At 43.8% G+C, this 24,791-nt stretch overlaps 1 protein-coding gene across 1 annotated transcript in view; it reads right to left on the bottom strand.

The window, feature by feature from the left end:
* ppp4r1l (protein phosphatase 4, regulatory subunit 1-like) overlaps positions 1-24,791 on the bottom strand; it is an 81,550-nt gene that overhangs the window by 43,774 nt on the left and 12,985 nt on the right. Inside the window, exons 4-10 of the mRNA XM_084317702.1 lie at positions 23,928-24,034; positions 14,575-14,717; positions 13,887-14,033; positions 4,558-4,665; positions 1,122-1,187; positions 705-863; positions 409-533 (exon numbers count right to left, since the gene is read on the bottom strand). Of these exons, the coding sequence (XP_084173828.1) occupies positions 409-533; positions 705-863; positions 1,122-1,187; positions 4,558-4,665; positions 13,887-14,033; positions 14,575-14,717; positions 23,928-24,034 (855 nt within the window). The remainder of the gene's footprint in view (positions 1-408; positions 534-704; positions 864-1,121; positions 1,188-4,557; positions 4,666-13,886; positions 14,034-14,574; positions 14,718-23,927; positions 24,035-24,791) is intronic.

Raw genomic sequence — 24,791 nt, 5'->3', positions numbered from 1 at the left:
ACACCTGGGGACCTCTAGTAAGGCGGTCCTACCTGTCTGTCTGAAGGACACCTGGGGACCTCTAGTAAGGCGGTCCTACCTGTCTGTCTGAAGGACACCTGGGGACCTCTAGTAAGGCGGTCCTACCCGTCTGTCTGAAGGACACCTGGGGACCTCTAGTAAGGCGGTCCTACCCGTCTGTCTGAAGGACACCTGGGGACCTCTAGTAAGGTGGTCCTACCTGTCTGTCTGAAGGACACCTGGGGACCTCTAGTAAGGCGGTCCTACCCGTCTGTCTGAAGGACACCTGGGGACCTCTAGTAAGGCGGTCCTACCTGTCTGTCTGAAGGACACCTGGGGACCTCTAGTGAGGTGGTCCTACCTGTCTGTCTGAAGGACACCTGGGGACCTCTAGTAAGGCGGTCCTACCTGTCTGAAGGACACCTGGGGACCTCTAGTAAGGTGCCGTCCTCTCTGAAGAGGAGGCCTGTGCTGGAGGGGTTGGCGAAGGTGGAGATAAAACGACCCAGAGACTGGAATGCAGCCTGTCGCACCTGGAATAAAGGGAGAGGAAGAGGAGGGAGACGTATAATTTCCTGTCATTTATTTCTGGTAATGTCTTGTGGGGGAAATTGGTAAAAATATCAACATGGCATGATTTAATAGATCAGCGAGGAGGTACTTGTTTGGAAAAGGCAGATTTCTATACATTGTGTGTGTCTTACCCAGCGGGACTGGTCACTGATGAGGCTGATGAAGAGCGGGGACAGTTTAGTGCGTCGCACCTCCGGGGAGGTGGAATTCGATACGATCATGAAGCACTCTGCGCAGGCCTTCCTGATGCCCCACAGACTGTCTGAGCACAGGTCCAAGAACTTTGACATCTAGACACAACAACACATCATCACAGCTGGAATCAACCCATATACTGTTGACAGAAAGTAAAGACCCAGAGACAAAACAAGGTTTGCCGACGACAAGAATTTGTTGTACTTGCAGAAGTTGTGATATGAGACTGGCCTCAGGACGCACTCAACAGAGACCAATGTCCAAACATGCCGTTACATAATGATATATTTTGTACAAAGTATACAGAAGGTTTACATTCGGTGCTGCATGACAATATTTGAAAGCCTCCTTACCAGTAGTTTCTCTGTGGCATCCTGGCCCACAATGGAACAGAATTCTCCGAAATTGGCTGCACAGACCTATGATCGAGTAACAGGATAAAAAGGTCAGATATCTGCCTGTTCATGGATGAAGAATACAGCCTTTGTGATGGTTCAATCACCCGTTTGTTGAGGTTCGAGAGGGGTGCAGGAGAGGAAGACTCCCGCTGTTAACAGGGGGGGGGGGGGGGGGGGGCTGGCTTAAGAAAAGCTGCAGGGGTACGACACCCTTCTCTAACTGGCACCGGTTTTACTCCCAGGAATTAACATTCCAAAATGGAAAACAAAAGCATAGTGTGAGCTGCGCTCGATATGCAAAACGAAATGAACGCAGACTCCCAAGAATACCGCATTGATCCTTGTGTAACCTTAACGCCGTAAATGTAATTCCATAATTGTTTGATCAGATTCAAACATTTTCAGAATCCTGGTAGTATGCAGACTAAAAAGATGAGAATCGGCCAGCTGTTTTATCCTGGATAACACTTTCGTTGTTCTTCTTAACACATTGAGTGCCATGCCCCTTCTGGGAAGTGCATCTGGCCTTGCCGTCCATTAACCCCATGTAAACGCGCACCTTGTTTGTAGAGCTAAACCTATATTTTATATTATAGCTATGGGTCTAATAACGCCGTCGATTGTCAGTGAGTTGCTTCCAGTCAACGTGCAAAAAAACAGATAATTTTTTCATCCGTACATTTCCGTTTGATACCGTTTTGAATATGAATATAGTTTGGGTGCTTCTGAGTAATTCCAGGAAAAAGACACGAAAACAGCGTTTGTGTAATTCAATAAACACGGTCATTTTTCGCCTGATTATCGAATCTTCCTGAAATCAACGCTAGATTATCATTATTATCCTTCCTCGTGCACACATGAAATGTGCTCCAGCGCGGCGGCGGGCGGGGTCAGTTGTCCAAGCCATCCCTACAAGTGCGTGTTTTGCCGGAGTGTTTAGGACCCGCCCCCACAGCTCGGTAGAGAAAATAAACTACACCGTTTCTAATGGAGTGCAATAGCGGCCGAAGGCGTTCAGAGGGCGGTATAAGACCGTCTGCCAGCTCAGAACAGTATGCACAAGGTGCCCCGCTGAATTATGAATGGCAATAGTGAATAAAAGAAATACTGTGAGAAAAACGTAGTTCTACGTTTCCGGCACTCAACCATCGGGCAACAGAAACGTAGTTCTACGTTAACGGCACCCAAAGGGTTAAAGGAACACGCCAACTTTTGGGGAAATTAAGTTATTTGCCATCTACCCTGGAGATAGACAAGCAGATACATGCCCTTTTCTTCTCTGTGCATGCATTAGGCTTAGGGAACAGCCGCACCGTTAGCCTAGCTTTGCTTCATTCACTGGAAGTAGGTGTGCCCAGTGGCGGCTCTGCCACTAGGGGCGCAAGGGCGCCGACCCACCTGCTGTTAAATCACAGAAGAAGAAAATAAAACTTTAGTTTTTTGTTTTATAGCCCTATAAATAATATAAACATGTTTAAAATGAATAATATTTACTCATTTTAAGTATGTTTGTATTTCCAATGCACAATATAACGTTATTATCTCAAATAAAAAAACACTCGTTTTCCTGAGCAGGAAGTGACATCACGTTTTTTTTATTTTTTCGTATTTCTCGGCCCGGGCTAGACGCGATAGCGCTCTGAGTGCGCGTCACAGTTTGATCGCTGTATCCGTCACAGCCAATCAGTGCATAACGCGTTGTGCGTTGAAATATGACTATTATGTTGGAATCCGGGCGCGATTTGAAGCGGTCTAGCCAGTAGCGTCAAGAATTTCTGTAGCCGCATTTCGCGGAGACGCTCTCTGATTGGCCGACGCCAGTATTTTTTTCCGTAGCAGAATTTCACAGAGACGATCTCTGATTGGCCGAATCCAATTTCTAATGTTCCAATTCTAGCTTATTCCTACGTTGGTCCTAGGTTGTTTGTCTTAGAGCGTGCCGTGACTGCAAGTTCTTTAGACTGTTAAGCTTAGGCACTCTTTCAAAGTTGGTTAAGGTTAGAGTTTGTCTTAGAGCATGGCGATAGAACGCCAGGTAGTTTGCAGTCTGTTCGAGCGGAAATGGACAAAGGAATGAAGTACTTGTGACTGTTGTGTGGTGCTGCTAACAAGCTAACACTTGGCTAACAAGCTATATGGCGGATGCAGTCTGGACACAGTGGACAGTGGTCTGGAATACATCAACAGTGATACACTACTTTATCAAGGCAAGCCCTCCTGCCCTGGACGTGTCAACTAAACAGTGAGTCTCTCTCTCTCTCTCTCTCTCTCGCGTTTGGATTGAAAATACGTGGATTATGGCTTGTTCAATATCGTCTATGTTTGAATGAATGAATGAATGAGAACTTTATTAACAGATTGCAGAATGGGTACAATACAGTACGGCTCAATACACACAATTGTTAAGGGGATGCAGACCAGAGAAAGACGTTTGTCTTGTTTACATCAGGGTCCCAGATTTTCGATTCATATCGATAGTTTAATAGCTAGCCTTGGCTCGTTTAACAATATGCAAAATATGTGTACAGCCCTGTACTCATACTGAAGTTATTCTTGGTATATAATAGGTCTGATTGTGTAACGAATCGATTCCACGTCGCGCTGTGTGTGAGAGAGAGAAGGAGAGATCTGCCTGTGTTTGGAGACGGGGCGAGTTTTGTTTCTAACTTTTCTATTTATATATTGTGTTTCAAGTTGTGAATTAGAGTCTAGACTATACTTTATTTGACTGGTTGTGTGTTGTTGTAGTAACAGCTGAGCGACTCGTTCATAAGAGCCGATTCATTGCCGTGAGCGTGAGTCGAAACGCTCACATCTTGCCATGAGTCTGTTGCGTGGTACTGTACATGTTTGCAAAATGTTTGGTATAGCGCCCCTAGTGGCGAAGCACCCACCGGCCGCCACTGGGTGTGCCAGTGTAGCCTAGTTCCCAACAGTCACGAAATACACTCCCAAATACAACTCCAAAACTTGCCTGTAAACATGTTGTGACCCGTGTATTTAACACATAAAAAGATAATAATAAAACCACTGCCGAACCACTGCTGCCTGGGCGCAGTGATTTCAATTTTTTCTCCACGTGGTAAATACACAGGTCACAACATGTTTTACAGAAAACTTTGAGTTGTATTTGGAGTATTTCGTGATTGTTGTGAACTAGGCTACACTGGCACACCTACTTCCAGTGAATGCCGCTAAGCTAGGCTAACGGTGCGGCTGTTCCCTAAGCCTAATGCACATGCCATGCACAGAGAAGAAAAGGGTATGTAATCTGCTTGTCTAATTCCAGGGTAGATGACAAATAAGCACATTTCCCAAAAAGTTGCAGTGTTCCTTTAAGCTTTGGAGTCAGACATTGGAGGTGAAGGTGGGGAGGTGGTTGGTTGGTTACCTTCCGCACTTGGAACAGTCTTGCGTCACTACACAGCTCACAGAAGCGCGGCAGCAGTAGCTGTTCCACCGTGTCTCTGCTCAGCATGGTGACCAGCTTACACATGATCTGTAAGTAGTGTAGAACACAGTGTTAGTAGTGTAGAACACAGTGTTAGTAGTGTAGAACACAGTGTGTTAGTAGTGTAGAACAGTGTTAGTAGTGTAGAACACAGTGTGTTAGTAGTGTAGAACACAGTGTGTTAGTAGTGTAGAACACAGTGTGTTAGTAGTGTAGAACACAGTGTGTTAGTAGTGTAGAAGGGTATCTGCCGGTTTAGCCCAGTCAGATTTAAGGCTTTTTAAGACTTTTTAATGCCACTCAGAATTAAATTTAATACCAATTTCACAATAACAAAATGGCAAAAATCACGCAACGACACCAATTAGTTTATGTTTAGGGACACATTGGTCCAAAGATGTTTATTAAAACATAACTTGGAAACTTAAAGAAAACTGAACTTAAAAGTAGGGCTGACCTTCGAATTTTTTTTGGCAATCGAAGCTTCGGGGCCGAGCTTCGATTTTAATTCGAAGCTTCGAATTAAAAAAAAATATTAATTAAAAAAAAAATTATATATATTTTTTTTGTATCTTATGTTGTGGGACTTGTACAGCACTTTGGTAAACTTTGTTGTTTTTAAATGTGCTCTATAAATAAAGTGGATTAATTCAAGGTGGATCGCTGTTGTCGTTTGAACAACTTCAGATTTCATGGGAACTACCAATCCCCCAAATCAAGAATGTTTAAGATGAATGAAGTAAGATTTTGATTATTTGAAATATGGCCTGTGTAGACTAAACTATGCACAGAATTATGTCAGTCTACAAGGTCCGGCAATGTAGACCTTGTAGACTCCACTACAGACCAATTATCAGTGAATGTTCATGCATTTTTAAGAAGGGCTACTTCCACAAAAAAACAAAGAACTCACCAAAACATCTCAGTAGCACCTTATCTAAATGTTCTATTTCATATATGGAGATTCATATTTATTTATGTATTGCATGCATTTCTACATTTTATTTCCTATTTTGTTTATTCATCCCAGTATCTTTCTTTCTTATGTGTGGAATTCTACAAGGCATTTACATTCACATTTACATTTAGTCATTTAGCTGACGCTTTTATCCAAAGCGACTTACAAGTTCTGTACGACAGGTCATCAGGAAGGATACAACTCTATCAGCTGAGTAACAATATTCATCAAAGTGTTGCGTGTTACAGTGTAGGTTAGTTAGGGTTAGATTCTTTTTATTTTATTTTTTTAATTTTATTTCAGATAATGGTTGAAGAAGTGAGTCTTTAGTCGACGGCGAAAGATTGGACAGGATTCGGCTGTCCTAACTGGGGTGGGTAGTTCATTCCACCATTGTGGGGCAAGGACTGAGAATAGGCGTGTAGGTGGTGTATATGTGTTTGAGGATGATATCCTTCAAACAGGCAATAGTGATGATATAATTTGGGCAGTGCTGAGCTGAGTTACTTTCCTCCAGTGTATTTGTCCCCCGGCCCCACCCAATGGCCCCATGCACACACACACCGAAGTAAAAATAAAAAATAAAAAATTGAAACATTTTTTTTTTTTTTTTCAACTTCGATTTTTTTTTAATGTTCGAAGCTTGTGCCATCGAACGAAGCTTCGAAGCTTCGAAGTATTTAAGACAGCCCTACTTAAAAGGAGTAACTGGATTGGATGCATTTCAACAAAGGGGTGACAAACATAAATAGCAAATATAGCTATACAAAATATACCAGGGGCCAAGCAGCAAGTGCAACAGCCACATTTCCGTCAGAACACATACTACCATAGGACTGATACCTTTAAGAACACATGACTATTACCATAGGACTGATACCTGACCTGTCAGAACACATGACTATTACCATAGGACTGATACCTGTCAGAACACATGACTATTACCACCCTCCCCAGGGTATCAAAAAAGTTAACCAACAAACAAGATTCTTGTACCGGATCTCCTCTCTGGTAAACAAGAATACCCTGAAGACTCTTAACAATTCAAGGGTACTCCGAGGGTACTACGACTATGCCTGCACCTCATGGTACCAAAGCACCTCAAAGGCACTAAAAACAAGATTACAAACATCACAAAACAAACTGGTCAGACTACTGCTTAACCTCACTCATAAAACCCACTTTACCCCTGCCCACATTCAAAACCGCTCTTAAAGAGCACCTACGGGAGGCTGCAATTCGAAACTGGCCACCATAAATGTCCAACCCCCCCCCCCCCCCTCCTAATGTACAGTCTCATCCCCATCATATGTATATATTTTCTGTTAGGATCTCTGGGTAACAGTACTGTATATTTGCATATCGTATGTCACAAATGTAACAGTACTATATCCTGTATGTCATGAATGTCATGATGTCATGTATGTTGTGTATGTCATAAATGTCACTATGAATGAAAATGGGGGACCCTGATGTAAACAAGACGAAAGTCTTTCTCTGGTCTGCATCCCCTTAACAATTGTGTGTATTGAGCCGTACTGTATTGTACCCATTCTGCAATCTGTTAAATAAAGTTTTTCATTCATTCATTCATCCAGTTATTTTGTTTTTGTGGTTTGGTTGATTGAATGAAAACGTTATTAACAGATTGCAGAATGGGTACAATACATTACGGCTCAATACACAATTGTTAAGGGGATGCAGACCAGAGAAAGACGTTTGTCTTGTTTACATCAGGGTCCCCCATTTTCAATTCATAGTGACATTTATGACATACACAACATACATGACATCATGACATTGGAGCCGAATGTTATCCGGACAGGTGCAGATGTAATAATTGGTGTCGCTGGTGGTAGTCCTACCTGAGATGGCGCAGTTGATCTGGAGGCAGGGGCCGAAAATAAATGCGAAATTGTAGTTGTTTGCAGGCGGGTTTTTGCAGAGGTAATATGCTTAGCGTTCTGCATGCGAGACTCGACTGCTTTCACTCCCATCGTCCCGAGTTTTAAATCCTTTTTGCAGAGTTTGCAGCGGGCCTCGTAATTATCTTTCACTGGGACCAACCATGGTGCAAACAGTGGGTTGTCGAGCCAGTTATCATTAAATTTGCACTTTCCCATATTAATTAACGAGTGCAAATACAAATGCTAAACTAAACTAAATGTAGCGTTAGCGTTATCGCTTCGCCTTGATAACGTTACCTATAGACTCTGTTGCTGAAATAGTTCCCGATAAACATACCTCTTGTTGGTTCCGTGGTAAATTAAAAGTCCAACTTTATCTCCCGCTAACCGTTTTTCCCCAGATTTCATAATGAAACATAAGATGACATGGCATTTTATCTTTCCTGTCTATGGCATTTTTTAAGACCTCTGAAAGACGGATTTAAGAAATTTTAAGACAAATTAAGGCCTTAATAGTTGATAAACAAACTGGACACCCTAGTGTAGAACACAGTGTGTTAGTAGAGTAGAACACAGTGTGTTAGTAGAGTAGAACACAGTGTGTTAGTAGTGTAGAACACAGTGTTGCCTGAAGAATCGTAATCGGGTCGAATCGTTACACCCCTAGTTAGTAGTGTAGAACACAGTGTGTTAGTAGTGTGGAACAGATTATTAGCGGTGTACAACAGGGTGTGTTTGATTGATTGATTGAAAAGTTTATTAACAGATTGCAGAATGGGTACAGTACAGTACAGCTCAATACATACAATTGTTAAGGGGATGCAGACCAGAGAAAGACTTTCATCTTGTTTACATCAGGGTCCCCCATTTTCAATTCATCATAACATATATGACATACATGACATACAGATAGACAGTACTGCTACATCTATACATTTATGACATATCAGATTTGCAAATACAGTACTGTTTGTGATACAAAAGTGTCCAGAAAAGGAGTGTATATACATTTGGCATAGAAACTGTACATTGGAGGAGGTTGGTTGGGTGGGGTGGGGTTGGGTGGGTTGGGTGAGGGCTGTACATTGGAGGTGGGGGGGGGGGGGGGGGTTGGGAAGGGGACACACACACATTTTACACTGTACATTGGAATATTGACAAAGCCTTACTTGGTCATTTACTGTACAACTAGGTTAGGACATTTGTAGGGGCCAGTTTCGAATTGCAGTCTCACGTAGGTGTTTTTTGAGAGTGTTTTTGAAGGTGGGTAGTGATTCACATTCCTTTACAGCTTTAGGTAGGGCGTTCCACATTGATGTGGCATAATTGCGAAACGTGTTTAGTCCCTTGTTTGAGCCGAATCTGGGTTTTACATGATTTGTGGAGCTCCCTCTGGTGTTGTGATCGTGGTATTCACTGACCTTTGGGAAGTATTTTGACATGTACATGGGTACCTTGGTCGCGTAGTGTATCTTGTAGACCAGGCCCATTGCAAGTTGCTGTACTCTGTCGTCTACTCTAAGCCATCCTAGGTTGTCAAAGTGGGCAGGGGTGAGGTGGGTTCTAGGAGTCAGGTCAAGTAGTAGTCTGACTAGCTTGTTTTGAGATGTTTGTAATTTGTTTTTTAGTGCCTTTGAGGTGCTTTGGTACCATGAGGTGCAAGCATAGTCGTAGTACCCTTGAATGAGTGCTCCTGCTAGAGTCTTCAGGGTATTCTTGTTTACCAGAGAGGAGATCCGGTACAAGAATCACGTTCGTTGGTTGACTTTTTTTATTACATTGGATGCCATTTTGTCACAGGAAAGATTAGCCTCTAGGATGGAACCCAGGTAGGTAATTTCATCTTTCCTTGTGATAATATTGTCACCCACTGTAACCGAGAAGCCGTCGGTCTTGCTGAGTTTGTTATTTGAACCGAAGAGAATGGACTCTGTTTTGCCCATGTGTAATGATAGTTTGTTGTCGGCGAGCCATATGCAGATTTTGCCTAGTTCCGAGTTGAGGGCTTTTTCAACCTGTAACTTGTTCTTGTCAGAGACCAGCAGGGCTGAGTCGTCCGCAAACAGGAACAAGTTGCAGTCACAAGCTGACGACATGTCATTTGCATAAATTAGGAATAGTAGCGGTCCTAGTATGCTTCCTTGTGGAACACCACAGCTCACTGTGAGGGGGGGGGGATAGGGTACCGTTTACTTCCACCATCTGTTCCCTCCCCTCCAGGTAGGATTGTATCCAGCTCACTGATAAACTATCAAAACCAATTGCTTTTAGCTTGTCAATCAGAATGGTGTGATTGACAGTGTCGAAGGCCTTTTGTAGGTCCAGCATGACCATGCCGCAGTATTTGCCCGCGTCCACCTCTTGTTTGATGTGGTCGTTCAAGTAGAGAAGGCATGTGTCAGTGGAGTGGGATGTTCTGAAGCCAGATTGGAATTCGTAGATTAGATTTTTTTCCGCAAGGTACTTTTCGATCTGTTCGTATACTATTTTTTCCATGACTTTCGAGATGGATGTAAGGATAGAAACAGGGCGGTAGTTACCCAGGTCTAATTTGCTGCCCTTTTTGTGCAGGGGTGTTACTCTCGCAATTTTGAAGTCCTTGGGGACGTGTCCCTGTTTTATGGAGAGGTTTATTATGTGTGTGATGACTGGGGTGATGGCTGCTGCTGAGTCTCTGAGGAATTTGGAGGGGATGTTGTCATGGCCAGTGGCCTTGTTTGGTTGGAGGGCGCTCAGTTTTTTGAGTACCTCATCTGTAGTTACTATTTCCAGTTTGAAGTCGTCTTTGTGGACGCCTAGGTTCATGTAGTATGCTACTATGTGTTCTACCCCATACTGCCCTGAGTGGGAGGGTAGTTTGTTTACCAGTGTTGTGGCTATGTTTGTGAAGAAAGTGTTTAAGTAATTGGCTACATCCAGCTTGTCTGTGATGAGCGTGTTGTCCGTCTTTATGTTTATGTTTGAAAACCTGGTTGAGTTTTTTACTGCAGCCTAGTTGATTGTTGAGTAATTTCCAAAGTTCACGTGGTTTATTTTTGTTTTCCTCGGTTTTGTCATTGATGAAATTTTTTTTAGCAGTTTTGATCATGGAGTTTACGTCATTTCTTAGTCTGTTTCTTTCTAGTTTGAGTTCAGTCACGTGGTCTTGGAGTTCACTGCTCGTGCTTTTGGTAAGCTTTGACTGACTTTTACGAAACTCAAGAGCATTTTTTGTCTCTGGCTTTCATAGCGGTCAGTATTTCAGTGTGCATCCATGGCTCAGCGCGATTTTTTACCCTGGTGGTTCTTAGGGGGGCCATTTTGTTTAGTATTGATGAAAATTTGGTTTTGAAGCCAAGCCAAGTTTCTTCAACCAGTGTACCATTGAGTTCATCTGAGCAGTCCAGACTCTCCAGTTCAAGGTTAAAGGCCTCGCTAGAGTAGGTTTTGAGGTCTCTAGATGTGACTGTTTTGTGACAGCCAGCCTTTAGTTTTAGCTTTTTGCGGGTACAGAATATCATGTAATGATCACTTAACCCGCATGCTATAACCCCTTTACTGGAGATCTTGGACTTGTCAGAGGTCAGTATGAGGTCAATGGTAGTCTGAGTTGATTCACATATCCTTGTGGGTTGGGTGATTAGTTGGCTGAGGCCGTGCAGATCACAAAACCTATTGAAGGATTTGAAGACGGGTGCATTTTTTTGTTGCATATCCGTGTTCCAATCCCCAATAAGAATTTTTTCCGCATCCTCAGCTCCAGCTAAGCACACATCCAGAGTATCATAAAAGCCAGTTTGATCTGGCGGTCTGTATATTGTGCCGACTAGAACAGATTTTGCCCTTTCAAATAAAATTTCCACCCATACGGTTTCAATTGTCTCATGATGAAGGTCAGTACGGGTAATGAATTTGGTGTCCTTATGTATGTACATACAAACACCACCTCCATACTGGTTTCTGTCATTACGGACTATAGTATAGTTCTCTATTTCTATTTCAGGGTCTGTTACAGATGGATCAAGTTTAGTTTCAGTAAAGCATATTATGTCTACCTTACCGCTCATAAACAGGTTTCTTAATTCGTCCAGCTTATGCTTAATGCTGTTTACATTAAGGTGAAAGATGTGTAGTCCGTTTTTATTAGCTGTGTTATTGATGTCTTCGAGTTCCAGGTAACTGTCTTCTGGTGCTGCTGTGGGGGAGGGAGGGGGGGGGCTTTGTTGTTGTCTCCGTGAGGTCTGTGTGTTGGTGTGTGGGGAGGGGGGGTCCTTTGTCCTGTCTTTTCTGGCGGCAACCTTTTGTTCTCCTGGGCTGGTAAACATAGCCAGCCTGGCTAGGTTGGCTAGTTTATCAGGCGATTTGTCCGTGGGGTTGCCGGTTGGGGGGGCTTTGTTGACGTGGGTGGGAAAGGGGGAGGGGGGGGTCGGGACCCGCGCCGTGCTGGTACAACAAAGGACTCGGTCCAGAGTCCTTTGTTCCTGGTTGTTTTCGCCGTTAGCTCCGCTGGCTAGCCGGCTATCGGGCGTTGAGATGTTTAAATCCCGCGTCGGGATGGTCGTCATGGTTTCGACCCTCGGTTCACCTCCTCTCGTCTCTGCCTCACGTGTGCTCGTCTGCTGCGGCGTCATTTGGGAAGAGTTGCCGTCCGCGCAGTGGATGTAGCCACAGGTTGAGTTGTTGATATTGGTCGCGATGGTAACCTCCCTCGCTTCTTGCGCTGCCAGACCAAGTCTTCTCGCCTGAGTTCTGGTCAAGACCGGGCCTGGGTTTAGATGAATGTCTCCCGAGAGTAGCAGGATAAGGGACAAAAAGGTCTTTCGGTCCATTCTGCCATTCGGGGGTCTGTTCTTTCTTTCAGGATTGGCCGTTAATGTTGCGTGAACGGTCGCTGTCCCCACGGCCAGGTGCTTGTGCTCCGTGCCGTTTTGGAAATAAAAGTCGCTGTGTACCTCCTTTTCTATTTTTGCTCTTCTCTCCTCTTCTGTCTGGTTATGCTTCATCGTTGAGTAGAGGTACGAATCCGTTATCCAAAACATAACGAGGAGAAAATGTGCGCAAAATCTCTTTTGTTTGCTGTATTGACGAGGGCTCCGGGAGCTCAGGAATTTGCGACCGCTCATGGCTGTGTCCTGATAAAACAAAATAAACCTATGGACTACTAGAGGCTCCCAGAAGCAGTCAAAAGAGGATCGGTAATGCAGCCTTTATCAACTATGCCCCAAAACTATGGAACAAACTACCCCAAAACATCAGGGAAGCCAACTCGCTAGACATCTTTAAAAGACAGCTTAAAACTTAAATCTCTTTGCTCAGGCATTTCACTGATAGATATCTGCTACCACCTAGTGGCAAGAGGAAACATCAGGGATATCCTGACACAACTTGTATTTATTCTTACCCTGCCTACTCTTTTACACTGCCTATCAAATTCATGTGTCGGTTATTGCACTTTTTACTTCTTACTGATGACTATTTTTAAACTGAATCATTTTAAACTATTCTTATTATTTGCTATGCTCGCTCATGCCTGTATTTTATTTTTTATTTTTTTTTTATGTCCGTCGGTTAGTGCTGTAGCATTGTAGTAGAACCAGGTTAACTGTGTCCTGGCTGTAGTAGTAGAACCAGGTTAACTATGTCCTGGCTGTAGTAGCATTGTAGAACCAGGTTAACTGTGTCCTGGCTGTAGCATTGCTGTAGCATTGTAGTAGAACCAGGTTAACTGTGTCCTGGCTGTAGTAGAACCAGGTTAACTGTGTCCTGGCTGTAGCATTGTAGAACCAGGTTAACTGTGTCCTGGCTGTAGCATTGTAGAACCAGGTTAACTGTGTCCTGGCTGTAGTAGTAGAACCAGGTTAACTGTGTCCTGGCTGTTGTAGAACCAGGTTAACTGTGTCCTGGCTGTAGTAGAACCAGGTTAACTGTGTCCTGGCTGTTAGTAGAAACACTATGCTTATGGCAGATCAATCAGCATGGATTGTCTGTAAACTTTAATACATGGCAGTTTGGTTTGTTAGAACAGACTGTAATCTTATGCTTATGGCAGATCAATCAGCATGGATTGTCTGTAAACTTTAATACATGGCAGTTTGGTTTGTTAGAACAGACTGTAATCTTCACTTGCTTATGGCAGATCAATCAGCATGGATTGTCTATCTTTTTATGCTCGCTTATGCCTGTATTTTTTACTGTTGTGAAGCACTTTGAACTGCAACCTCTGTATGAAAAGTGCTATACAAATAAAGTTATTATTATATTATTATTACTATGGCACCTCATTGACTTGCACTGATCTTGTATCTTGTGGTTGCAGCTGAGCCTACCACTAACAACATTCTTCAAAGCCATTTACCTAACATGTATTCTTCAGCAATATCTCCAGACGAACCAACCTTCTTTACCTAGAAAGGACATAATCTTACCGCAACAGCTTCTATTTTGTAGTCATCGTCGCTGCTGGGTTCTGTGAGGTCCAGCAGTACTGGACAGACTTTGGTCTCCATGTCGGCCTTGCAGATGAGACCCTGCTCCAAGAGAACCAGCAGGGCTGCTTGGCTCGTCTTTCGCACCTGGAATACATAACATATTGATTTAAATCACAACAGGAGCCAAGATAGACAGGTGTCGCCATCTAAGAGCACACACTCCACATAGACCAGGCACGCTACAGGGCGTTTATTCACTAAGACAGGATGCATTACAAGGACCTGGAGTTGACAGAAAATGGATATTTATGCAATGATTAATTTATAAATTAAGATTAGGTGATGATTCCATAGACATACCCCGCCACCCCAATTTTAAAGGACACTAGATGAGTAGTATTCTTATTTAGTAGGGATGGGTATTTGAATATTCAAATATTCTCTTAACATTTTTGGTTAATCGGTTAACCGAACAACCCCCAACCATTTTTATTTTAAAAAGTGTGCAGCACACGGATGACGTAACCTGAAGCCTCCACTAAACAAATAATCATAAATATCATAAAATCCTCAATCAGTAGGCTGTATCAGTGCAGTCGAGTTGACAAACAAAACCATCAGCTATTCATTTTGAATAGTCGGCCATTCTAATAACCATGGCCCATCGCCGTTATTCAGTACACACCTGGTTATTTGGGTCAGTGAGATACCGGACCACAATGGGTACCAGGTACCTAGAGAAGGCTGCAGGGAAGTTGGGCCGACTCTCGTGTAAGAACATGGCGATGTTGGGGACCTGTTCCATGAGCTCAGCTCGCACTGTTGGCTCTGAACACACACATCCAAGCATAACCATATGCACACACATAAACACATAGATATACACAATGCACACACTCAATACTACTAGAGTTAGGTGCTCACAATGATGTTAATGTCAATTTCAACTCAAATATGAAATGTATATCAAAGTATATGTCAAATCCGATAATGTATAGCCTCGCAAACCAGGGCAAATCTTGCATGATTTCACAAGGTCTGGCCTCCCTCCCTATTCGATGGCTTGGTCCGGCCCAAATTGTGACGATCTAGTCAGCTTTGGATGCATTCTTAGAAATGGCAGGTAACGAGGCAAGCTTGTGCATCTTAGCTTGGGTGGAAATTAGTTGTGTAGATTATCTATAGATCAACCTGGCATCAATTTCTGACTAACCTTAAAGCCTAGGTTATCAACACACAGCCACGTGTTATTATGTCCACGGTAGGGTTGTCACGATACCAACATTTTTGTTTCGATACTATACCAATATGAATTTCGTGAAAATCAGGGAAACACTCTCAGATGTCATTATTGTTATTGTTCTTTATTTTAAAACACAACAATGAACAATGACAAGAATAAATAAATAAAATTAAAAGCAATGGCATTCAAAATGCTGGAGAACTTTTTTTGCACTCAAAACAGTTGCTGTACAAGGTTTCTGAACCCAGCTTTCTCAACTGTATATATATTGGAACTTGGTCCACACAGATGAACTCTGCGACTGCCCTGTTGATCCTTTTATCATCTTTGGACTAATTTGTGTACTTAATATGCTGCTCAAAAAAAGCGGAGGTTAGGTTGCTTCTGAGTGGGTGGAGTCACTGTGAGCCAAATGCAGCAGACTTCTGTAGTTAAAGAAAATTCAAGGGGTAGAAAAAGTATGGTTGTATTATTATACATTTGTCATAGCAGAGGGCCTAATTAGTTTGCGATACCATAACCTAGAAAACATTTTGATGAGTGAGACTGATTATAGCCTATCATAATCTAGAACTATTGTAGGCTATTTAACAAAAATAAAATAGATTTCCGGTCTTTATACAGTATGTATGAACCATTAATGGGCAATTGTCAAATGTCTCTGTATAAATCATGTTTGTGACTAAGCCATAGAAATGAGATGCACGTGTTTACTAGCTTTTCAGCACGGCAGGGGATGCAGTGTTTACTAGCTTTCAGCACGGCAGTTTAGGGTATGTATAGCTTATTATTATGCTTTTCAATTTATTTTCTATTCTTGCGAATAGCATTGTGGACATTTTCGAATGCTCGTATAAGGAACTGTAGTCACGAGAGCTAGCATAGCTCGTCCAACGAATGTTGGCATCAATGGCATGACTAGTCTAGGGTGTGTCAAAAAATGATTTTTTTTTAAATGAGAGGTGGCCCTATGGTTTCAAGTTGTGTTGATATAATAAACCATAATCAAAAGCAAAAAAGTGGGTTTGACTTTATTTACCTACCCCGTTGTTCGATTGAAAAATTGCATTTTTTGGCGGATTTCTGACAGTTTCCACCAAAATCACATTTTCATATATGTGGCTGCTTGTCTACATCCTGGGACCTCATTCAGACTTACTACCCCTACCTTAAGCTTGGTATAGTAGCCCATACCATGTTACAATGCAATAACATACAATACCATGGTATACCATAAATAAATAATCGGAAGTGTGTGGTACTGTATAATTAGTGAAAACAGGGCAGGACAGCATTTTTGTTTTTATAATGCTTTATTTTTTTTGCCTTTGTTATTTTATACTTTTATTTTTTTTTATTTTATTTTTTTTATCAGATACTGTAGCAATACATCTAGCTGTATTTCAAAGCCATAAATGTGGAGATTCAGTTTGATTGCATGTACAATCTACTTCATGGCAAGCTTCATGATGCCGATGAGGTCCTGCTTGCTGTTGATCCTGGGCACCAGGTCGATGTGCTCCGGATCAATCCGTCCTCTCAGCACCATACACAGCACTGGCTGCTGCTGTAACTTCCTTCACAGCTCTCTCTATAGCCTGCGTGTGGCAGGGGAAGTACTCCACCTCCATGGGCTTCCCCATGAACTCCAGCAACTCCGACTTGGTTAGCTTGCAGGTGATGATAGGCTCGGTGGCACCCTCCCAGTCGATCATGTTCTCCAGGGTGGCCGCCTGTGTGTTGAGGTTGGGCAGGGTGCGCAGCCTGAGGGAGGTGTCCCCCAGCTCCTGCTCCCCCCTGATGGAGATGATCTTGAGGACTGCGAACCTCCTCTCCTGCTCCTCCTCGCTGCAGAGCATGGTCACCAGGATCGCCTCAGAGTGAGCGAACCATGCAGAGGACCGGACAGTCGACATGACAGTCAACTGCACCACCTTGGGCTGGGTGCGGAGGCAGGACAGCTCAAACAGGACATTCCTAGGTCCGTCCACCCAGCTGTTGTTGATCTTCACTTGGAACCAGCAGGGGAAGGACACCATGGTTATGAAGGAGACGATCTCCCTCAGTCTGGCCAGCAGCTTGCCCTTAAGTCACAGAACAGGTTAGCTGTGGTGAGCCACCTGCTGTGTCCATCTTGCCACTTCCGATAGCCTTGGTGATCCTGTATCCATAGTGCTGGTCTGAGGAGAGGTCTTTGACTACCTTGTCAGGAAGATCAGGGAGACTTGTCTTCCCCGGGATTGCCGGGAAGCTGAGGGTTCTCTCCAGAGAGCTGACAGTCGGCAGCAACTTCCCCAGCTCTCCCTCCACAAGTCCTTGCTGCTGGTCTTCCCATCTCTCTGAGTGATCAGCTTCCTCAGCTTCAGCTCGTTAGTGTGCAGCTGGCACACAATCCAGAACAGTCTTCTGTCCAGGTATTCCTCCAGGAAGTGGAACATCCCACCTAGGGGTGGACGGTATGGTCTAAAATTTATATCACGGTATAATTTGAAGCATAGACGGTAACGGTATATATCGTCGGTATCAGTGTTTCCGTTAGAATAATCATTTTTGCCTGATAGGCAGGCTATATAAAGAATGACATCCTCAAGGCATGTAGATTTATAATATTTTAACTTAAAACTAGGCTACTTTTGCGTATAAAGTCATTATATTCCAAATAAAATAAGTCCCGAGTCGAGACTCCGTGCTGCTCCCATTGCAAACAGCGGGGCTGGATGCTGGATTTTGCTAGAAGCATATGTAGCTGCAGAGCCGCAGAGCCAGGGGCGCTTTCAGGTCTGGTCACAGGCCCGCTCAACAGCGCCCCCCCACCCAACGGCTGAATTGCCAATGGCTGAATTGGAGTATTGCACTGTGCAATACTCCAATTCAGCCATTGGCAAAAAAAGTTATTTAGGAGGCTTCGCGCAGTGGGCGTGTCAACACGCAATTGTCATTTCATAATAAACACATATCACTGTGGCGCACAGCAAGTTTCAATTTCAGTTCCTGGCATTTTTAACCAGTGGAGAAAGGTAAGAGATTTCTCTATCGTTTTTCTTATATGAATTATTCTACGTTAATAAAACATACCTGGTGATCAACTACAGTTTGCTGTAAACATTATGATATGTGTGTAGTGTTATGATAACGACGGCTGCAGCGGGAGGACGGCTGCAGCAGTGGATAACACTACACACATCATAATGTTTACAGCAAACTGTAGTTGATCACCAGGTATGTTTTATTAATGTAGAATAATTCATATAAGAAAAACGATAGAGAAATCTCTTACCTTTCTCCACTGGTTAAAAATGCCAGGAACTGAAATTGAAACTTGCTGTGCGCCACGGTGATATGTGTTTATTATGAAATGACAATTGCGTGTTGACACGCCCACTGCGCGAAGCCTCCTAAATAACTTTTTCCAGTTTGCACATATCTATTATCTATGACTAATTCTATCTATTTTTAGGGGCAAATGCGATTGAAATAGTCGCGCTGTGGTTACATGACATCATTGCTATTTTAGAGCTGCTCTACCGGTTACACGGTATAGTCAAAATCCATACCGTAGAGCAAATTCATACCGTTTATACCGTATACCGTTTATACCGTCCACCCCTAATCCCACCCTTGTACCCGGTGTTACTGTTGGTGCTGTCTCCAGCAATGAACTCTAGGCTGTCAGAGACTCCGTACTTGGTGCACCACTCAAAGACTTGGAGAGCGAGTGGCTGTGATGATGACATGGTGGAGTCGCCAGGAACCTTCTCCTTGATGAAGTGGTCGAGAAAGCGGCCATCTTCGTCAGTCATGGTGTAGATATCCTTCTTCTGGGTGGATGTGTAGAACTTCTTGGTGTCCGGATTGAAGTCTCGAACCTTCGTCTTGGTGATTCTTGAATCTATCATGATAGTCTTGACATCCCATTCTAGTATCTCCCTCTTCTCTCAAGACTGCACCTTCCTCATCACCTCATCCCTAGCACGTGAATCTTCTTGGGATCAACAGCCAGGTACTCACTTCCAACTGGCAGTACTTCAGCTGCTATCAGGTCCTGGACAAATCCGGAGGTGATGGCAGCAGCTTGTCTGTTTGTCGCCTCAGTCCTGATGGTGGCTAGAGCAGTGTTTGGAATCTTCAGGGTGTTTCTCTTTATCACACTCCTCAGCCATGGTCTCAGCTGGAGCTTCAGTGTTCTCTTCCTCCAGCAAGAGCTCTGCCTCAGCAGCACCCCTCCTGTCATCTAACTCCTTCTGATGTTCCTTTTCCTTCTCTGATGTAGCCTTCTTTATCTTGTCATCATTTTCTTTCCGTTCAGCAGTTTTCCGTTGCCTCTTTTTTCTTCTTCTTTTTTTCCCCCCTTTATATCAGGTCCCACCATCATCATGGAAGCCTTCTGGCCAGGAAGCCGGCTGGTCTTCATGGACATCATGAAAGCCAGCTCCAGCTTTGGAATCATCTTCTCTCTCCTACAGTTACAGTCCTGCAGGTGTGCCCCCTCCTGACATCCCTCACACCCTGACTCTGAGCAGGGGAGGATCTCATGACTACAGGAGGCGATGTTGAAGAGGAAGTCCAGCTTGTCCAGGAAGTTCTTCCTGTCCTCCCTCTTCAGCCCCCTGTTCCAGGCGAAGTTCTCCAGAGCAGTCCAGGCCACCTGGATCTTCCGTTCTATGGACTTGTCTTTGATGGCGACTGGGGGACTGAACTGAGCATTGGCCCTCTGCCAACAGCTCACCACCTCCACCCTGACATCCTTGATCAGCTGGTTGATGCTGTAGTTCCTCCTATCCACCCCTCCCTCCCAACAGCTTCTTCTCCTGCAGGTAGATGCCGTGCCTCAGGACGCCCTGGAGGGTAGGTAGCTCGGTCTGTGCCATGGGTTCTCCTGGATCGGTCACATCAGCAAGGCTAGTCCCAGCCTCATGCCTGGTCTTGGGACCCATCCTAATGTTACCTGCCTGTTCTTGTTGACGGGGTGTGGTGGAATAATGCAGCAGACACCTTGAAAAAAATGTCAATCTTTAATCTCTGGGTGGTCTGCTCTCTGCATTCAAAACGTGCTGCTTCACTGACTCAGCTTTCTTCTTCACTAAATAATTATCTGCTACATAAAACTGTTAGCTTGCAACTAAATAAACATAGATACAATTATTTGTATGAGCTAAACATGGATACAATTATTAGCAATCACAGCATTTCAGTCCACCATTTTGCAGTGTGCAATATTTATATGACTAAATTAGCTAGCATGCTAGGCTAATTTTCGATTGCTAACTAGCATGGTAAACCACTTGAAATTGCATCTCAAACATTCTCTAGCAAAATAAACAATATTCTGAGCTATGCGTGTGCTGTTGCAACATTACTCTCACCTTGAAATAAATGGTAAAACAATCTTTAATCTCTGGGTGGTCTTTAATCTCTCAATCAGTGATGGCCGGTAGCAACTGGTTTGCTGTCGTCTTTGCATGTCAGAAAATTAAAGGCTTTATTGGAAACTAAATAAAAGTTTAAGGACCATTTCCAACTGCAGTAAATATTTCGCAGTGAGGATCTTTATTGATTACCGTTAGCTAGCTTTAACTAGAATTATAGTTCGCTAGCTATATAAGCTAACGTTAGCCGAGTTTATTCTATGCAAAATGTGCTAGCTAGCTAACGTTAATCAATAAAGATCCTCACTGGGTTTGCTGATGGTTATGATAACTAACTAACTAATCACAGTGAGGATCTTTATTGATTAACGTTAGCTAGCTAGCACATTTTGCATAGAATAAACTCGGCTAACGTTAGCTTATATAGCTAGCGAACTATAATTCTAGTTAAAGCTAGCTAACGGTAATCAATAAAGATCCTCACTGCGATTGCCGATGGTTGTGATAACTAACGTTACGTGCTACAGTAGCTCCTATCAGTATGTAGTCATGCCATTGATGCCAACATTCTTTGGACGAGCTATGCTAGCTCTCGTGACTAGTTTGTTGTTCTTCATTCCAGAAGGTTGCTTCCGGTAAACTAGCGCAACGTCACCACTGACAGCAGCGCTGTGCTCCAATAGGAAGGCATTCGCATGCATAAATGAATACAAATAATTTAAAAGAAAATAACGTTTTTTTTCCAAACGCAGTATAGTATCATTTCGAACACTCTAGTACCGCGGTAATATACTAATACCGGTATACCGTGCAACCCTAGTCCACGGTGCGTAAAGCAATACAATCGCAGTCCCGGCATTATGGTCTGGGCAAAGTAAAGTGTTTTGAGGTGCAGGGATCTCCGACCCAGTCATGGGTGATGCCTGGTGGTCCTTGTGTGCAACACCCTTCAAACGGTGAGGGATTCTAGTCATTCATGCTCTCCGTCTTCATAGTCTTTTCGATATGGTTAGAAGGCTTAAACCCTTAAAGCTATGCCCATTTGTCATTTATTATATATTAGTCCTTATTCACACGCATGTCAGAAACGTTTAGGCTTCCAATGCTGTCCATTAGGGAAGTTTTAAGCTGCTTAATAATTTGCAGTCCATTCTTTAAAATTACGGGAGATGCTTTTTATTTTATTCTTTTAAGTAGTGCCTAATTTTTAGGCACATGTGTGGCTTCCCAAAAGGTTAACGAGGCACGGAGTCAGTGGGTAGGAGTGAGATGGGAGCGGGCTAGGAGTGAAATGAGTGGGGAAGGAGTGAGATGGAAGTGGGGTAGGAGTGAGATGGAAGTGGGGTAGGAGTGAGGTAGAAGTGAGATGGGAGTGGGGAAGGAGTGAGATGGGAGTGGGGTAGGAGTGAAATGGGAGTGGGTAGGAGTGAGGTGGGAGTGGGGTAGGAGTGAAATGGGAGTGGCGTGGGAGTGAGAATTAGGGGTTGGAATCACCAGTTTCATCACGATACGATATCGATTCTTTGGACAACGATACGATATTTTCCGATATCACAAAGTCTGCCACGATACGATTTGATTCGATTCAGGTGCCTGCGATCGATATGAGACGATAATATGCCCATTTAACACAATCAGTAACATTAAAAAAAAAAAAAAGGCAATGGAAATATCATTTGACATTTTTATTTTTGAGCTCTTCCAGACATTTAAATGAAAAACAATCTATTGTTTTTAATACAAATAGACCTCCTGTTTTTTTTCTCGATATTAATATCCTATTCACTGTCACAGAGAAGACAGGAAGAATAGCCCCAGCACTGCTGTGGCTAATGGGGATCCAAATAAACATAAACAGAGCTGTATTTTGTCTGGAAAAGGCATATTGGGAGTCCGAAGGTGCAGTACCGGCCAGATCCTGTTAGTGGGGCTATTTCGAGAATGCACCCTCCTTCCCAGTCCCCACTTCTCTCTGCCTATGGCTCTGGGTTAGCTTACGCTAACGTAACGTTATTTTCGATCTTTAACACGACGTGGGCATAATGGAATGGCGAGGATTGCAAAGCAGGTTAGATGCATTTGACCCATGGCGGAATAAAACAGCAGGGACATGTTTTGGGTTGCAGAATAGGCACACTAGCCTTGCTCTAGTGACGCTCCAGACGCTAATGCTGTGTGCTGTTGATCCGAGCCGAGCGGATACGAGGGATTGGGATGGGAGTGAGAGTGAGATGGGAGTGGGGTAGGAGTGAGATGGGAGTGGGGTAGGAGTGGGATGGGAGTGGGGTAGGAGTGGGATGGGAGTGGGGTGGAAATGAGAGTGAGATGGATGTGGGGTAGGAGTGAGATGGGAGTGGGGTAGGAGTGAGATGGGAGTGGGATGGGGTGCACACTGTAGTGGAAATTGTCTGTCCTTCCAATACACTCTCCCACAGTGACACCCCTACTCTCCTGTGTCTCTTCCTCCCCACTCCAACACACATCCTGTCTACCTTTCACCCTCCTTCACCCTTCTCCAGCCCCTCCCTTTGACCCCATGTCTCATCATCATATCTCCTTCCTACCTGGTCACCTGACCATACCTCTTTTGTAGAGTAAATGTCGATGTGTACACATCTATTCTGGGAGCCACTTCCGGGGTCTCTGAAGCCAATCTCCTGTGTTTTATCCTAATACATTTTGTAACAACCAACTATCAACCAGCAAAGTATTCCTCCGGTACATCCACAACAACACCCTGAGCGAGGAGCGTATTTTGACGCTCAAAACTGGCCAAAGCCGCCTCGCCCCATTCTGCTCATGACGTTACATTGTCAAAGCCCATTTACTTTAATTTGCTCTGGTGCCACAGGTCTAAGCTATCCTTTCAATTACTTACATCAGTAGCCTATACACAAATAGGCTATGCCTTTGTGGCAAGTTATCGTAGGTTGAGCCTAGGATTACGGCTTTGACACGGACTAATATCTTAGTAGAGTGATTTTTTTATGAAATAACATTTCATTAATTACATTAATCACAATCAAGACAAAAAAGAATACAGGGCTAGCTACATCAACAAAAATACAAAAAGCCATACAACCAACTGTGCAGTGATTTGACTACCAGCCAGCTGGAATAAATTAATAGTTTCCACGGTAACAATGAAGACGCTTGCGAGTGGCACACAGTGCCATCGTCCCATCAGTCTTTGTTCTGATTGGTTCCGTGGGAGCGCTGAAATCACTTTCAATGAATGGGATGCCAGACCAATTTAACTTGAGAAATCATGCAAAATCCATCTGGCTTGCGAGGCTAAATAATACATGCATCGTCTGAAATTTTTCGAATGGTTCCAAAATTCGAATGTATTCTTTACATTTTTTGATTATCTAGAAAAATAAAAGAAGCAAATAAACAAACACACAAACAAAAAGAAAAAGCATCTACCTCCGTCTTCTGACATTCTGGCAACTGTCTCCATGACACTGATAAAGTCATTTTCATTGTCACTGAACTCTCGCAGCACATCAAGCAGCCCCCGCGCCACGATCTGCCTAGAAAGCAACACAAGCCCCAGGTTAGTGCCTGCCCGCCAATACCTACCATGCACACACACTGCATTAACACCAGCCGACAAGTACATGAAGACACACACACATGTACTTGGAAATTTGACGGGCGGGCTTGAAACCGGCAAGCCGGCCACAAACACCGGATCTCAGAGAGTTGGTGTGGGACAGTGGGCGCAACGGAGCCCTGTTCAAATATTTCCATAGACACTGCAGTCACACACTAAGCCTAAAAGCAGACTTAAAGGAACACGCCAACTTTTGGGGAAATTAGCTTATTTGCCATCTATCTTATTTGCAGCTCCTCCCCTCTCCCCATCTTTACCCTTTTTTTTCACTTATTTATCTTTGATTATACTCTCTATTTTTTGGTCAGACAGTAACCAGCTCCAACTCAACGTCAGCAAGACAAAGGAGCTGGTGGTGGACTATTGGAGAGGTAGGAATGGTCCCCCTTCTCCCATAATCCTTGGAGGGGAGTAGGTAGATATGGTGGAGTCCTACAAGTTTCTTGGAGTTCACATGAACAAAAATCTGGACTGGTTGGACAACACTGAGGCCCTCTACAGGAAGGGACAGAGTAGGCTGTTCTTCCTGAGGAGGCTCAGGTCGTTCGACGTGTGCAGCTGACTGCTGCTATCGTTCTACCAGTCGGTTGTAGCCAGCATCCTCTTTTTTGCTGTGGTGTGCTGGGGGGGGGGGGGGGCAACATCAACTCGAGGGTCTCCAGCAAGCTGAACAA

Source organism: Notolepis coatsorum, assembly GCF_963971535.1.
Source record: "Notolepis coatsorum genome assembly, chromosome: 6".
NCBI classification, from domain to species: domain Eukaryota; kingdom Metazoa; phylum Chordata; class Actinopteri; order Aulopiformes; family Paralepididae; genus Notolepis; species Notolepis coatsorum.
The sequence above is the reverse complement of the archived record's forward strand: the minus strand, read 5'-3'. Positions and strand labels throughout refer to the sequence as shown.